Below are 15,222 nucleotides of genomic sequence, written 5' to 3'. Positions count from 1 at the left end.
AGTGAAATATTATATAATTACCCGAATATTATATTTACCCGATTTTTTTATTTTTCATTCTTCCGAGTGGATATAATTTGGGTAAATGTTATACAATCGAATATCACTACAGGGAGGAAGACCAATTCAATATAAACACTCAAAAAATGACATTGAATATTCAACCATGTATCTGGTTTTAAAGTAAGTGCAGCTGTAGAAAATGGCCAATTAATTTTGTGAATTTCTCAATAAAAGCATTAGAACTATTATAGTATTATTGTTAATGATTTTTAATGGTCTCATTTTCAAAATTAATCTGTTTCAAAATAACTTATAACAAAAAGCTCAATTCTTTAACATGTTCCAAAATCATCCTTAAAATATGTCTGCCTAGAGAAAGTGTACAATAGAAAACATCAAACCATCCAACGGCAACTGTCAGATTAGACGTATGGCAACGACAGGTGATGATCGCGTATCCCAAAACTTATCGAACAACCCTCGATACCTTGAACGACGAAATGGAGGGGTGGTGTCGTGGTGATTTAAAAGGAAGCGCGGAGGTCAGTTGGAGTAAATATAAATAAAACTTCGCGTTCGTTTGTGTAAACCTCCGTGAAGTGCTCTGTGCTCGCGCACACGCAGGGCATTCTCTTATTTCGTCGTCGTTTCGTTCGCACGTGGATGAATGAATGTGTGAACGAACGCTTGAATCTGTGTACAAATGCAGTGACGAAGCCCGCTGATGCTGGATAATTTGTGCAATTGTCAAACACACAGCAAACCGTATGTGCCATTGGTATTGGTGCCACGACACAAATAATGGAACCAGGCAATTGATGCTTAGTGTGTTTGTATTGCACTTTTTTTTTTGTTTCATTACTGCATCAATATTCACTGTATCCATTGAAATCTCATTGGAAATTGGCGACACGGGTGATGCTCTTCCCGTTTCCGCACACTAGCTCGGCCTTCGCAAAGCCGGAATGTCAAAAACAAGCTTACTAGAGGCGAACTAGTTGGCGCAGTTTCCAAACCAGCTGAGTTATTTTGTTTGACGCGTACACTTCCACACAGCGCTCTCTCTGGCGAATAGGGGTCATACCAAACACACGGAGGAGATTTAAATGCTGTAAAATGACGTGCCGGAATGTGTGTTGGTTTTGAAGCATATGTGCTGAAGCGTGTTTGTGAGTGTAGTGTACGCGATTCGTTTTAATGAAAACATGCCAATATGAATCATGGGGTGGGACTCTGCTGCGCCTATGAGGAACAGCACTCCTACCTAATTTGACGGAGACGAGAGTACTTCATCAGATCAGAAAAAAAAGGTTTGCTTTCGCTGAATTGTTGCGCTGAAAGCTTCCGGACACTTCGGAATCAAAAGTTTAACTTGGTTTCCACAAAACTGAAGCAAATTCAAGATATTATCTCTGCCTATCCTCCCACATAGCCAAGGCGCGGTTTTCACGTATATTCGACAGTAACATTCCATTCTCGGGTAGTATTATGTGGGAGGATTACTGGAGCAGCACCAGTGAAATGTATCTTCTCGCTACGCCGCCGCCCCAAAAGTTCAATGTACTCATTAGGTAAGTACTATAAATACCAATCTGGCTGTTTTTGCCAAATTACGGCTTGTTTTCTTTGGTTCTAAAATCGTTAGAACCAACCGCGCGATCGAGTGGGTGTGTTTATACGCGCAATCTGCATTTCAAGTTTGCTTTCATTTCATAAGAAAGTATACAAAATTTGAACAAAACGTAAACAAAATCATTCCATGTAGTTTCTCCTGAGAAATAATAATAATTTCATCGGCACTTCTTCAAATCATTTAAAAGCATCGAAATACTACTGGAACTTCTTCGGTGATCTTCTATTTGTTTCATTAATGTTTGGAAAATATCGGCCCTTCATTGTAGGGTAATTTGGAGTTATTTGGACACTCTAAGCAAAATAACTATTATTTCAGAACCAGTTCATTCTTACTCAGAAAAGTTACATCGTGCACTATAATTTGTTTTCTATCTGTTAACACTTTGACGGCCATGGTGTTTTGGCCAACAAATTCGTAATAATCTGGAGGGCCCAATAGTTGATTTGTACACTAGCTGGTGCCAGGAACCCATCTAGCTTAAAATTTCATCCCATCTGCCACATAAGGGTAAAAAAGGGGTAGGGTAAATGATCTTGGTTTGTCCGATTTGGGGTGTTTTTACGCAACTACATAGTAAATGCAAATCGATTTTTCTTCATGAAAATCGTATATAATCGATACGAGTTTGGATTTGTTGAAAAGCCCCAAGTCTCTAGTTGCTAATACTGCCATAAGGCGTTGAAATTATTCAAAATTTTATGTTTTTGAACGATTTTCCTTAAAGAGAAATTATGATCATGGTTTGACCACCTCTGATCATGGTTTGTCCCAAAAATGATGATGGTTTGTCCGGTTTTAGAAATGGTGATTTCTTTTTGAACGAAAACATTCGGATTCTCAAGTAGATGTTGCATTTACCATTGCTTGAGTTTACTGTCATCATATTTATCCATCCATAATTTAGGCTTTCTTCAGAATATTGCCTTTCCTTGGGCATTTTAAAAGTATTCACCTCAACACACTCAACACAGAGAAACTTTATTTCTGCTATGCGCGAAGGACACCATAAACAAACTTCAGCGCGCCAAGCGGTTGTCATAGAAATCATGTAGACAAAACACCATTATTGAATTGGACAACTCATGATCAGAATTGAGTTCATCAAAATGCGTGCAATTAAATGCTTTAGCTATGTAAATCTGATACAAATGGTGTGCAAGCATGTTTCCAATATTTGTAAGTGTTATAATCCAGAAAAGGTTTGAATACGTGCGAAATAATCATCTAGTGATCGATTAAAAGTTAGCTCGACTGAGGGGCGCATTGACACCAATAGAAGGTGTATTTTAGAATCGTTTAGAACATTCCGTGATTCCGTAAAAATATACTATAAAACTACTGTAAATCATGAAAAAGACAATTTCATTTATATGTTTTGAATCATTCGAATACCTGAATGTGCTGAATTGGAGCATTCAAAAAAGTGGACAAACCATGATCATATTTGCGACTGAACAAACCAAAATCATTTACCTTAATTCAGTATCCCATTTCAATTGAGGGACTCAGAATGCAAGGGGTGTAAGTGACTTGATCGATTTCTCTTCATCAACTTTTTATTTAGTAAATAACTCAACTGCAAAAACGTTCCAATTTATGTTTGCTATAGAATCTGATAGATGAGCTTCTGACCTAACTTCCACATTGTCAAATACAGCTGGGAATGTATTTGCAGCTAAGTTATGACCAAAAGAGAGAGTCGATGTAGAGAAATCAAACAAATCACTTATACCCCATTCATTCTAAGCCCCTCAATCATTAACATTATTCTAGGACCGATACCAGATGCCTCAACTGGAGGATCCAGCTCGAAAACTGAAAGCAATTGATTTTTTCAGCAACTAAATTAAGCAAGCTTCCGATACCTCGATGGATCGAAATCTCATTCAACGCCTAATCACATTCATTACAATTTCAGGAGGGTTCAGTTCCAGGTATCCTACGTTCGAATCATTCGGTGCTCACATTTTGTACAATTAGAGGTGCTTCGGAACTGTCACGAAGTTTAGCGGAGTTCTCGAGATGAAGCACCTGTACATTCACCCCATTGGTACGAATCATCCCAACCAGACTATCAAGATTGATTGTTTTGGGTATTTTGTTCATTTTGAATACATCATAATCGATCTGATTCCTGAAATCGCACTGGTTTCCTGTTTCTGTCATAAGCTCATGAGTTTTAATAATCTTTAGATGTCAGAAATACAACATCTGGACATCATGTAATTATGATAGCTAAGCGTGCTAAGGGGAATCCACTAGCCATTCAACCTCGAAAGACACTCTACTCATAACCTTTTGAAAAACGGAATCAAACTGCCGTATTGAATATTTCTGAACTAGTGGTCACTGTCTAACTTCATTCGATACTCTTACGCTCAGAATTCTAGAAATACATTAACTTTCCATCGCCAGTCAATCCGATGTAGAAATTCCTTCTCTACCAGCATTTTACGTGTGATTTCTTGGTTTACCTACTGTCTTTCGTTTAGCTTATGTGGAACCTCTTTTTCCAATCTTCTGAATCTTCCCATGGCATTCAACAAACGTATGGAAATATCTTCTAGAGTCACATTCAACGGATCCTCAAGTTGTTCTTTTGTTTTAGTGCCATCTTCATTCAAAAGTGTTCGAAGTCCACTGTCCTCGATCTTTTTCGGAGATTCTACACGATCTTCATTTCTCACATCAAAACAACAATTTTTAAATTTTTTGAACTCTTCAAAGCACTGCCATTTTCCAAGAGTATAGTCACCGTAAACTTCGACAAGCCAAACCATAGAAGATTTAATGGAAAACCTTTTTGTGTTTCTTTAGTTTCAACTCAATTGGAAGACGATATTGTTAAGATTCTTCACTAGTTTCCATGTCAAAGTTTACACCCATGTCTCATCAACAGCAATGTTTCAATGAACGTACAATACAGAGACACTGGTTTAGCATGTTTTCAACGATCTTTACGCAATTCTCCAGTAGATTTGATAGATTTTTCCTATTGTTTCCTGATAAAAAAAACAATTAGAAGGTCAATCAAGTTGTCAGCGTATTTTGCAGATTCAAAACACCATTTGGTGTGAGCTCTAACACGATTGAGACATTCTAGAACATCTAAACTATACGACAATTCATCGTACATTATGTTCTTAAACTCTATGAATCTATTGAGAAATATATTCCATATATCTTATTCTCCCACGTTTTTTTTCTGAATCATAAATCTCTGGGATTCTTGCTGAAGAAATATAATTTGCGACTCATTCGTCTCTAAGGAATTGAAAATATAATATACTTAAAATATTTGAGAAGTGTAGACGATGTGTTTTCTGCGATCAAAAAATCACGATTTCTACAACTATTGAGATGTATATTGGAAAATAGATGTGTTATGTAATTAAAAACTCGCAATTACATGTCGTTTCGGAGTGTAAACATTAGTAATTAAACGGATAGTACAGGATACCGGATATCCGGCAAACTTCGAGGCCGAATAGCCGGATATTCGACTCTATTTACGAATACTAAACTGGAAGAAACTGCATGTGTCCATGAACCAAATAAAGGATTCCATTTTAAGGTAAAATGAACACAGTTTTAAATAAAAATAATGAACGATGATAAAATTTTCTGTTTAAAATTCAATATTCTTCAAATAGAGAATAATGGTTTTCTGCAAAGAACCTTGAATATTTTTTTATGATAATGATTTTTTACTACAATGATGAGATTGTCGTGGATATATTGAAATATTATCAACACGCGTTCGGTCCCTAGGAGCCAACGTTGAGGTTTTTGGTAGGAAAGCGCTAACTTACTAGGTTACAGAATAAGAAAAAAAAATATATATAGCTGATTTTCGAATGTTTAACAAAAGGTGACTGTTTTCTAGTCGAATTCCTGAATATTTTCTATTTATTCAATAAGTATCTTTGGGAGCTGGTATCAACAATGATATTGTGCAAACGCTCTTGATGCGGGCTGAATAGAAAGTGCAGCAAGACAAATTCGGGGCTCAACCTCGTTAATATCGGAGGAGTAAGATTAAGGACTACGAATTTAAATATGCAAAGAACATCAATCAATTATTTGCATTCAAGACTAAAGAAACTAAGAACTGTGAGGGATGATAATCTTCATTGTAAATCAAAAATAAATAACAAAAATAACAAATTTCGGCCCCTTCTGTATATCCGAGGTAATTCCGTATAGTTAAAAATTATAATATGTGGCCAAGGTTACCACGACATCGAACACGTTGTTTCGTCGTGCGAGGTGTATCAGCCCAATGTGCCGGTGAGAGATGTGTTGGCTCGGTTCGACCTTGTTTACATGTCCCAAATATATGTCTTCCTAAAATTTATCGATCTTCGTGTGTGATTGTCCTTATATCCCCATATTCTCCTTTTCCTTTCCCTTCGCGAGAAATCAAATCCCTTCTTACTAACAATAGAATAAGGTGAAATGTAAATGCATATTAGATATAAGATAGGCTTAAGAATTGAGTGTGATGAATGTGAGTGTGAACATTGTCAACATATCCTTATATCCCTTCCTTTTCCTGAAGAAAATATGTCACCCTTCTAAACTCGAGCAAACCGCGAGTAATCGGTTCTCTACTTCATTAACATTAGAATTAATGAAAAATGTTTATATATACTTGTAACAATACAGATAGGAGTTAGGCTCCTTTAAACTTATGTAACTGAGCCTGTAAAAATAAACGATTTAATAAAAAAAAAATATAATAGAGGTATTTTCGATAAATTAGTGTTATAAATTAATATAAATGTAATTTTGAACAAAAAATTCAAACCTTTTTTCAATTATGTATTAATGATGTTATTAAGAAATTATTAATTTTTTTCTAATATCCGGTATCCGGCCGGATACAGGAGAAATCAGATATAACGTACATTTCTCTTTCAGGATTGTACGTTGTATCGAATTTTACGTCATATCGAAGCATAATAAAGAACCCAGGAACATAGCTTGTATTACTTTATAATTATATTATTGTTATTGTGTAAGATAAGTAAATAATGATGGAGAAGTTCAACTAGAAGATAAAACAACCTTCCCCATGACATTTCTCTTCATACTGTTGATTGAAGCTTGATTCATTAGGAATGCTAAATCATGTTTTGTTTTGTTGTTTTTACAAAATTACAAAAATGTTTTTTTATTTATCAAAATACAGATAATTTATTGGCCTTTTAGAAAAAATATTCCTCTACAGTTTTGATATATTTACGTACAAAAATCAAAGTTCCGACTCTCTGTTGGTCAACTCAGCGGCCATTTTATTCCATGATCTCTTCCTGTATGCAACATCCTGAGTCACTTTGGCACCCATTTTCAATTCCGCTTGACAATGGGCTAATATTTTTCGTTTGGCCGAAATTGGGGGCAATTCGGAGGATTGAGGTCTTTTTCAAGGTGGATCGATCGATGCCATTGTCACGGTACAACTAAAGCACCTCTGAACTATGGTGGCACCAAATCTGGCCAAAATTTCACCGGACGTTTCTGCAGGCACTCTTTTCTGTACTTTTTATGTACAGAACCTTGATTTTCTGTCCACAGCTGCCAGTCCCTTGGCAAATTAAGAACTTCCTGGCAAATTTATCAGCGGAAACGAACTTAAATTTGCTGGGAACGTTTCTTCTAGGAGTGGTCTTATAGAATTAAAGGCCTGGGAGCTGTCCAAAATCCATCTTCCCGAACGTTTTGTCGTCCATCAGCATACATCCTTAGTACTTCGTCAAAACCTTGTTGTGGCCACTGAATTTAAATTTTTGATTTCCCGCATGATTTTACGAAATTCCCAATTTAAAAAAATGAAAACAGTTTGGTTGTAGAATGTAGAATGTAGTTTGTTAAAAATTGATTTTTGAAACCCGAATTGCGAAATATTTTTACTTTATTGTTTTCAAGTTCCACATGTGACAAGAAAATTGGACAGTTCGTTACTCAGCAACATATTTCGGGTTGGATGTAGGGTTCAGGAGATACGGACGGAATTGAAAGTTACATTTATTAGAATAATTGACCAGCATGTACCCTCTATGATCAGTTCTTGAGTTGAACCCAAAATCCATAATGCGACTCTTCTATGCAATTGAAATTCTACACGCAAACTAGCATTGGCAAAAAACATACCATATTCGGCATAAACAAATAAAAGCACATTTTTCAAGAGTTTTAAAATGTTTGTATGTATTGGTGCGGACATCTCTTTCGCTCAGACTGATCGTCAGCTTGGAGCAGTACCATAGAAAAGTCCAAACGATGCCAAGCCGAACCAAGACCGACTGGAATGCAAGGCTGTTTCACACGACTACGCTATCCACATAACCACTGCTGTAGTTGCATAAATGCGTTATAATATTACAACACATTATAGAATTGAAGTTGGATCTTAAAAGTATACATGGAAAGAGTTTTCTAATAATAAGAAAGAGAGCATAAACGTGTACCTGTATCCTCTTCAGTCGGGTCCGTGCATGTGGCAAAGCACATTTTTTTATATTTTTTATATATTTTCTGACTGAATCTGACTCCTTTTTCTTAGAAATGCGTCATTTGATTTATTTTAGGAATTGTTCCGACCCGTATGCCGGATCTAAATTTCAACTATCAACTACTATTTTCCCATAGATACGACTGTTTCTATTGGATACCATAAAAAAACCATAACAGAAAAGAATGTGAGTTAATCGTATGATGTTTATCAAACGTTATTATAAATCCAATGCAACTTTCAACACTGTTTGAGGATTTCAATTTTCTCGTCCTTCAAGGCTGCATCTCTCTGGGCGTCATCCAGCATCGTCATTATTTTAGCCTCCAATTCCTTCACTTCAAATTTCGATGAAAACAAAACGAAAACAAAATTGTTGCATCTCGTACGACGTTTTAACGCGTAAAACACTTTCATTACGTTTTAGAACGCCGAACAAAAAAACTGGGCAAAAAAAACCAACTTCATGAAGCTATTCCCGACTTTTTCCCCCATTTCCCATTTCCCGAACGAATGGCCACCCTGAATTAGGCGTCTTTCGGCCACCAGATTTTGCTTCAGTGTCCGGTTTGGTTGCTTACAGACACAGAAATTACGATAACCTTTTCACATATGGATTCTCCGGATGGTACTTTGGTTGGAGTTGGGTTTGTGGCGATGTCGTAGTCTGAGAGTCCCGGGTTTGCGTTAGTTATTTCAATACCTTCAACCTAAGCTTCCGATTGTATGTTCCTCTAAGACTCTAAGTTCTCTGTTTTTCGAAACAACAGTTGCGCGTTTACGAAAATGTTTCAGCACATCGTACACGGACAATTTATCCACTTTTAGCGACTTCGCGACTTTAGTATCTGACCGCGCCGGATTTTTAATGGGGGTGTCAAGAATAAAATTTCTTTCCTCGGCATCGATCCTGCACAACTTTTTCAAAACAAAACGAATCAACTGTTTTTTCACCGTCGAAAGATACAATTCTTCCAAACAATTTACTATCAAAAGATATGAGGTACGCCTACAACGACCCTACTATAAAATGAACAGTGATTTCAGATTCTAACTGAATCGAACCTTGGGGGAAAATAAATAAAATGACAGCTTGCACCTTTATTCTTCAGCACAAGTGTTGAAGCCATATTTCAGAGCATGTAATGCAAAAATGCAATTTTCATGTAAAAGTTATGGTCTATGGTTTCAGACATCAGACTATAATCAGTAGTGATGAAACGGATAGTGGTTTAGCCGGATACCGGATATCCGGCAAGCTTCGAGGATAGCCGGATATATCTGGCGGCCGGATATTCTGCTCTTTATTTGCGAATACGAAACTGGAAGAAACTGCATGTGTACATGAATCTAATAAATGATTACATTTTAAAGGGTAATAAACACATCTTTACATTAAAATAATGAACTATTATTGAATTTTCCGTATATAATGAATATCTCTTAGTAGAGTATCAAGGAATATTCTGCAAGGAATATTGAACATATTTGTTTCTGTCAAGGATTTTCTATTGAATGATGAAATGTTTGGCAATGATAAAATATTTGTTGGAATGTTGAAAATTTTTTAATACTAGTCGAGTTAGAGTAAGTAGTACGAATGCAAACAAACAAAGAACATCAATAAATTATTTTCATTCAAGATTATAAAACTTGGAACTGTCTTCAGGGATAATAATCGGAGAGAGGGTACACTTACACTTCAAATGAAAGCAAATCAAATTAAACGGAGCAAAAGAGACGAAACTGAATTAAACCTGAGAGTCATCGTCGTGTTCAGGAAAAAATCTCATTGCTAACGTAATCGACTGTTATGCGAAAACAATTCGACTGGATCACGATCACGATCACGTTCCTTACATTTGATAGTAATTAAACTCTAAGCAATAACCCAATTGGCAAGATTTGCTGGAGTTTATCTTTCAGGTACTTACAGTAGTATGTACAAAGAAAGGCTGTTCTCTGAAGCTGGCCTGGTGTACGAAGCAAGGCGTAATCGGTCGGTTAAAAAATCTATATATATATATATATATATATATATATATATATATATATATATATATATATATGTATATATATATATATATATATATATATGTATATATATATATATATATATATATATATATATATATGTATATATATATATATATATATATATATATGTATATATATATATATGGAGGGTAAAATGAAAACCTAAACACAGAACATGCAGGAAAAAATGAAAGATTTCGAATGCTTATAGCTCGAACAATTCGTACTGGATAGGAGAGATGTTTGCATCACTTGATAGGGAATATTTCTACGCATCTATCGCAACTAACAAAATGTTGTTTTTCATTAGATATTAACAATTGAATAACTGTAAAATATTAGGCGTTATCTAAACGCCCTAACTGCATCGTTTTGATTGGCCCGATTTACGGTTTCACAGCCATCAAAACCAAGCAGCCTTGGGGAAATCGGCATTGCAAATACATGAAAAAGTCTAGAGGCGAGTGAACTGAAAAGTTTAAACCCTCTTAAAGCCAAAAAGAAGAAGAAGAACACACGAAAGTAGGGGGAGCTTCAAATTCATGCAAGTCGGGGGTATTTTTGTTCCGACTGGAATGTGTTTCCCTAACACAGACTTCAAATCCATGAAGCGTGGGGAAATCGGCATTGCGAATTCATACAAATCGGGGGTATTTTTGTTCCGATTGAAATGTGTTTCCCTAACACAGACTTCAAAACCGAGGTTTCTGGGGAAATCGGCTCTGCAAATAAATGCAAACTGCGAGTACTTTTGTCCTCGCTTGCCTTTGTGCAGAGTGGAATATGTCTGCCCTAACATGATCTTCTAAACTTAGGAACCTGGGAAAATCGTGCAGACACTAGAAGCGAATGAACTTCCCAGTTTCAAGCAAATTCGAGATTCGAGAAGTATGTACACTTTTGGGATGTAAGAGAAATGTAAAATAAAATAATAGTTTGATAATTTTTTTTTGTCTTTATTGGAAAGATTTTCAGCCTTAGGCTGGTTCATCAAACGTTTGATAATTCTTCCGTACATATATTTTGTTCTAGTCATCATACCAAACGTAAAAGGTCCGTCATTAAATTTACTTGTAACGAAGAACAATCAATCACAATAAATGAATTTACTTTACACGGCATTTGTTCATTTTTTTCACTCACAGAGCAAATATATTGAACTCAATTGAATTTGGAAACTGTTTCATTCAATCAAGAATTTAATCAATACAAACGAATGATTGCTAAGCTAAGGTAGTTCCACGTCAACCTTGCGGTTATATCATAGATATAACCCATTAATTTTATTTTGAATTTTCATTTGTTCATAAAATTAGTTACAATCATCTGTTTTAAGTCAAATATGCGCCGTTTTGTTCGATGACTTGTTCCCAACGAGATGCCAACTTCATAATACCCTTGTTATAGAAGCTCGCTTCCTTATTGGCAAAAAACTCGGATAGCCAATTTTCACAGGCCTCTTTTGTGGCTAACTTCTGACTACCTAGCTCGTTCGCCATGGACAAAAACAGGTGGTAGTCACTTAGTGCAAGGTCCGGACTATACGACGAATGCAAAAGAACCTCCCATCCGAGCTCCCGGAGCTTCTGGCGCGTCACCAAAGAAGTGTGTGGCCTGGCGTTGTCCTGATGAAAAACAATGCGGCCTCTGTTTATCAAAGATGGCCTCTTCTTCATGAGTGCTACCTTCAAGCGGTCCAGTTGTTGGCAGTACAGGTCCGAAATGAGCGTTTGGCCATAGGGAAGCAGCTCATATTAGATTATTCCTTGACAACCCCACCAAACACACAGCAGAATAAGTAAGGCTGTAAGGCTAATAAGTAATAGTGTTAATGAATTTATTTTATCAATTAATATCAATTTAATTTTGAAAATAAATATGGTTTATCTTGTGTTAATAAGAAGTTATTGATTTTTTGACGGATAGTTACCGGATATCCGTTTCATCTCTAAAAATCAGCTTATTCACAATGCACATTACACAGATAGGTTTTTTATGCAATGCTCTAATTGAAATTCGGAAAGCTATACCCAGGCCATTAAGTTACCTTTGTTGAACCTGTGAGATTGACATGAAACTCTCAGTACCTATTCCGAAAAAAAAAACCTATTGAAAATGTGTACGTTATATCGAGGGTACGTTATAACTGTAATCATAACAATAACAAGAAAGGATTACTGAACATCAAAAAGCAAAAAGAAGTGGAATTTGGGGATTGTGTAAACGGTAACTCGAAGTATGAAACAATCATTTCAACTGTAACGAAGCTGATACTGATATCGTATTCCTCAACACATTATCAATACTGGAATTTCGTGCAACACAGTTCCCCGGTTACCTATGTTGTAACGTCCACCCTCATGAAACTACTTATCAACGATTCCATCTCATTACCGGTTTTCGCAACGCAGTGAGGCGCGTTGATCCACACCGGTCCACACAGGTTTTGTAATCACATCCTCTGATCTTTTATTCGATCAAGTTTCACAGTGTCACATAACACATTTGGAGAAGATTGAAAACTATCAATAAATTAACTTCCGAACAATCCATATGAAGAAAACCGGAAATTCTTTCATGAGTTCCCCCTCCTGTTTCCCCTTGTTTTCTGTTTACCTTTTTGGCCTGAATAGCTGAGGTTTAGTTGATGCTCGTCATCGCGCGAAACCTGCGTTATGATGGATGTTGAGTCCATTTAAACATTAGTTTTTGGACGTTCCTCTCCGAAAGTATGTGTGTGGTCCTCCTATGCCAGTGATGGGTCACCGTGTTTTTGCTGATTCAAGCAGATCCTTTTACCGGAAAGTATCAGTCACCCTGTGTTTGTGTTTTGTTTGTTTGTATTTCTCCTCTGGATTCGGCTTTATCTTTTTCCCATAATCACATTATCAAACGCTTTCTCTTTTCGCTCACAATATACTAAACACAACTTAAGGGGAAAACAAACATCACTGTGGCTGGTAGCAACAGAAAAACTTTCAACGCACTGTTAAACCCTGAACACTAGAGCTACCGAATGCAGAAAAATAACGCCATTAGTAAAAATGAACACAAAACAAAATCGGGATCAAAGGTAGATAAAATTCCAATTACAAAAATGTGCCGATTGGAAAACCACGTAAAAGATCCACTTTTTCCTCGTTCGCACACACTCCGGTGTGTATATCATTCATTCTCTACGGAGCTTTGCTCATTCGCATTTTTTTTTCTTCTTCTTGTGGCACTTACACACGCTAATTTTCGCTTCCACACACAAATACCAATATCGGTCGGTTGAAAATATTTTTAAAAAAATACACACATTCGCCACAAAACTGGGAGCGATCACAGACGGTACGGTGAACGAATCCTTCCTTCAGAACATATCGCATTTTTTACCGGACCGCAAAAATTGACAGCTTAGCCTGAGAGCGAGTTTACACTTCCGCTTTTCTTAAGTCCGGGAGCACGCGAAAAACCACGCAATTTTTTCTCTAGGAAACACAAGGAAAACCCCGATTCGAGTGCTGATGATGGTCTCTGTCAATCAACACAGTCAGCGAGAGCAGCCCGAACCTGTCCGGCCAGTTGTCGTTCGTCGTTTGTAGTCGTCATCTATCGGCTTCAAAATTACGCTCTACTATCGGAAACTTGTTGGGAACTGTGAATGTGTGCGTGTGTTGTCGATTAGTTTCCAACTGGGATCCAGGGTTGCTAGCAGGCGGGTGTTATGTTGTGCAAAAAATATCCCACGAAAGCAGCTGATGCATTACACAAAAGGGCACAAAAAAGCATTTAAAAACCATTACGAGATAAATATCGTTTTGTCAAATAACATAACAGACAGATCGCATGGCAGCACTAGCGCTCCAGATTGTATTTATGCTGATTATCAAAGGCTAACGAAGTGGCAAAGCAGAAAAGAAATTAAACACAACCGTGTCACACACCGTTTACGGCGAAATAAACGGAGGAAGGTGATGCAAGTTTTGCGCACACACACACACACGCACGCAATCATTCAAGTGAGGACACTAGCGACGACGAGACACAACAAACGGAACGCTCGGCGCGGGTGCAGGTGTAGGCGCTATCTCGCCTTCCGGGCGAGCGGTGAGAGGTGAAGATATCGGCGAGTCGCGAAAATACACAAGAAAAAAAAACTTAATGTGTACACTAACACACACCGGACGTGTGGTGTGGACGAATCTCAATGGTTTTCCAATATGACCCCAGAACTACACACCACAGAATATTGTTATCCCACAGAGAAACCACATCCGGCCAGGGGAACGGCGGATGATGAATTTTGTATATCCACACACTATTTGAAGGAGAAACACAGCAGCAGCGCGCGCACACACACAGAACGCGAAACGCGAACGACGAAGAAGAAACGCTACAACCAAGTTCGAATTCCTGCTCTAAACTGATTGTTGAACCGACCAACGGCACATCGCGGAGCGGTACGTGGGTCAAAAAACATTGGGAGAGCTCTGTGAGAGTGGTCTCTCCCTTTCTCGCTCTCATCGTCGATTTCTATGATGTGAGCCGTCTTCAAAAACAATTGAGGGGCTTATAATATATATATATATATATATATATATATATATATATATAAAAAACGACCGGGACTTTCTTTTTAGAGTTTTTAAAAATGCGTCGATTCGATTCGGTCGTCTGATTGAAACTGATTTCTTTATTCAATTAAAAATGGAATGGTGCTCCTGATGTTCTGCTGCTTCCGCAAATTTGTTTGTTGTTGACCGGATGTGTTCTGCTTACTTCGGCGGTTGTGTGCACGCGTGGCTGAGTTGTTGACGCCGCGATAATATCCAGGTCGCCGCTGGAATTTGATGGTGCGTCGGACTGCGATGTTTCGCGGGCGATTTTGCTGACGGTGTTTATCGATTGGGTTGTCTCGATTTGTGTAGGGCCAGAATGGGCCGTAACTGCTCCCCCTTTAAGATCGAGCCGTCCCGGTTCGATGGATCTGGTTGAAGTGTTTGGTTTTGGTTTGCATGATGTGTAACGGGTTTTCATAAGTCCA

General features: G+C 37.4%; 1 protein-coding gene across 5 annotated transcripts in view; it reads right to left on the bottom strand.

Annotated features, from left to right (window-relative positions):
• Positions 1–14,618, bottom strand: part of LOC129771151 (phosphatase Herzog) — a 178,004-nt gene extending 163,386 nt beyond the window's left edge. Inside the window, exons 1-2 of one of the 5 annotated variants that reach the window (XM_055774561.1) lie at positions 14,419–14,618; positions 12,810–13,202 (exon numbers count right to left, since the gene is read on the bottom strand). Coding sequence is in view for 4 of the 5 variants with exons in the window: in XM_055774556.1 (XP_055630531.1) it covers positions 12,810–12,888 (79 nt within the window). In the remaining variant the exon portion in view is untranslated. Of the gene's footprint in view, positions 1–12,809; positions 13,203–13,421; positions 14,017–14,418 lie in introns of those variants that run through there. The other 4 variants (XM_055774556.1, XM_055774560.1, XM_055774558.1 and 1 more) reach the window with 4 other exon arrangements.
• Positions 14,619–15,222: the final 604 nt, after the last annotated feature.

The sequence above is a fragment of the Toxorhynchites rutilus genome, chromosome 2 (assembly GCF_029784135.1).
Source record: "Toxorhynchites rutilus septentrionalis strain SRP chromosome 2, ASM2978413v1, whole genome shotgun sequence".
NCBI classification, from domain to species: domain Eukaryota; kingdom Metazoa; phylum Arthropoda; class Insecta; order Diptera; family Culicidae; genus Toxorhynchites; species Toxorhynchites rutilus.
Note: the sequence above shows the minus strand (reverse complement) of the source record. Positions and strands in the feature narration are given on the sequence as shown.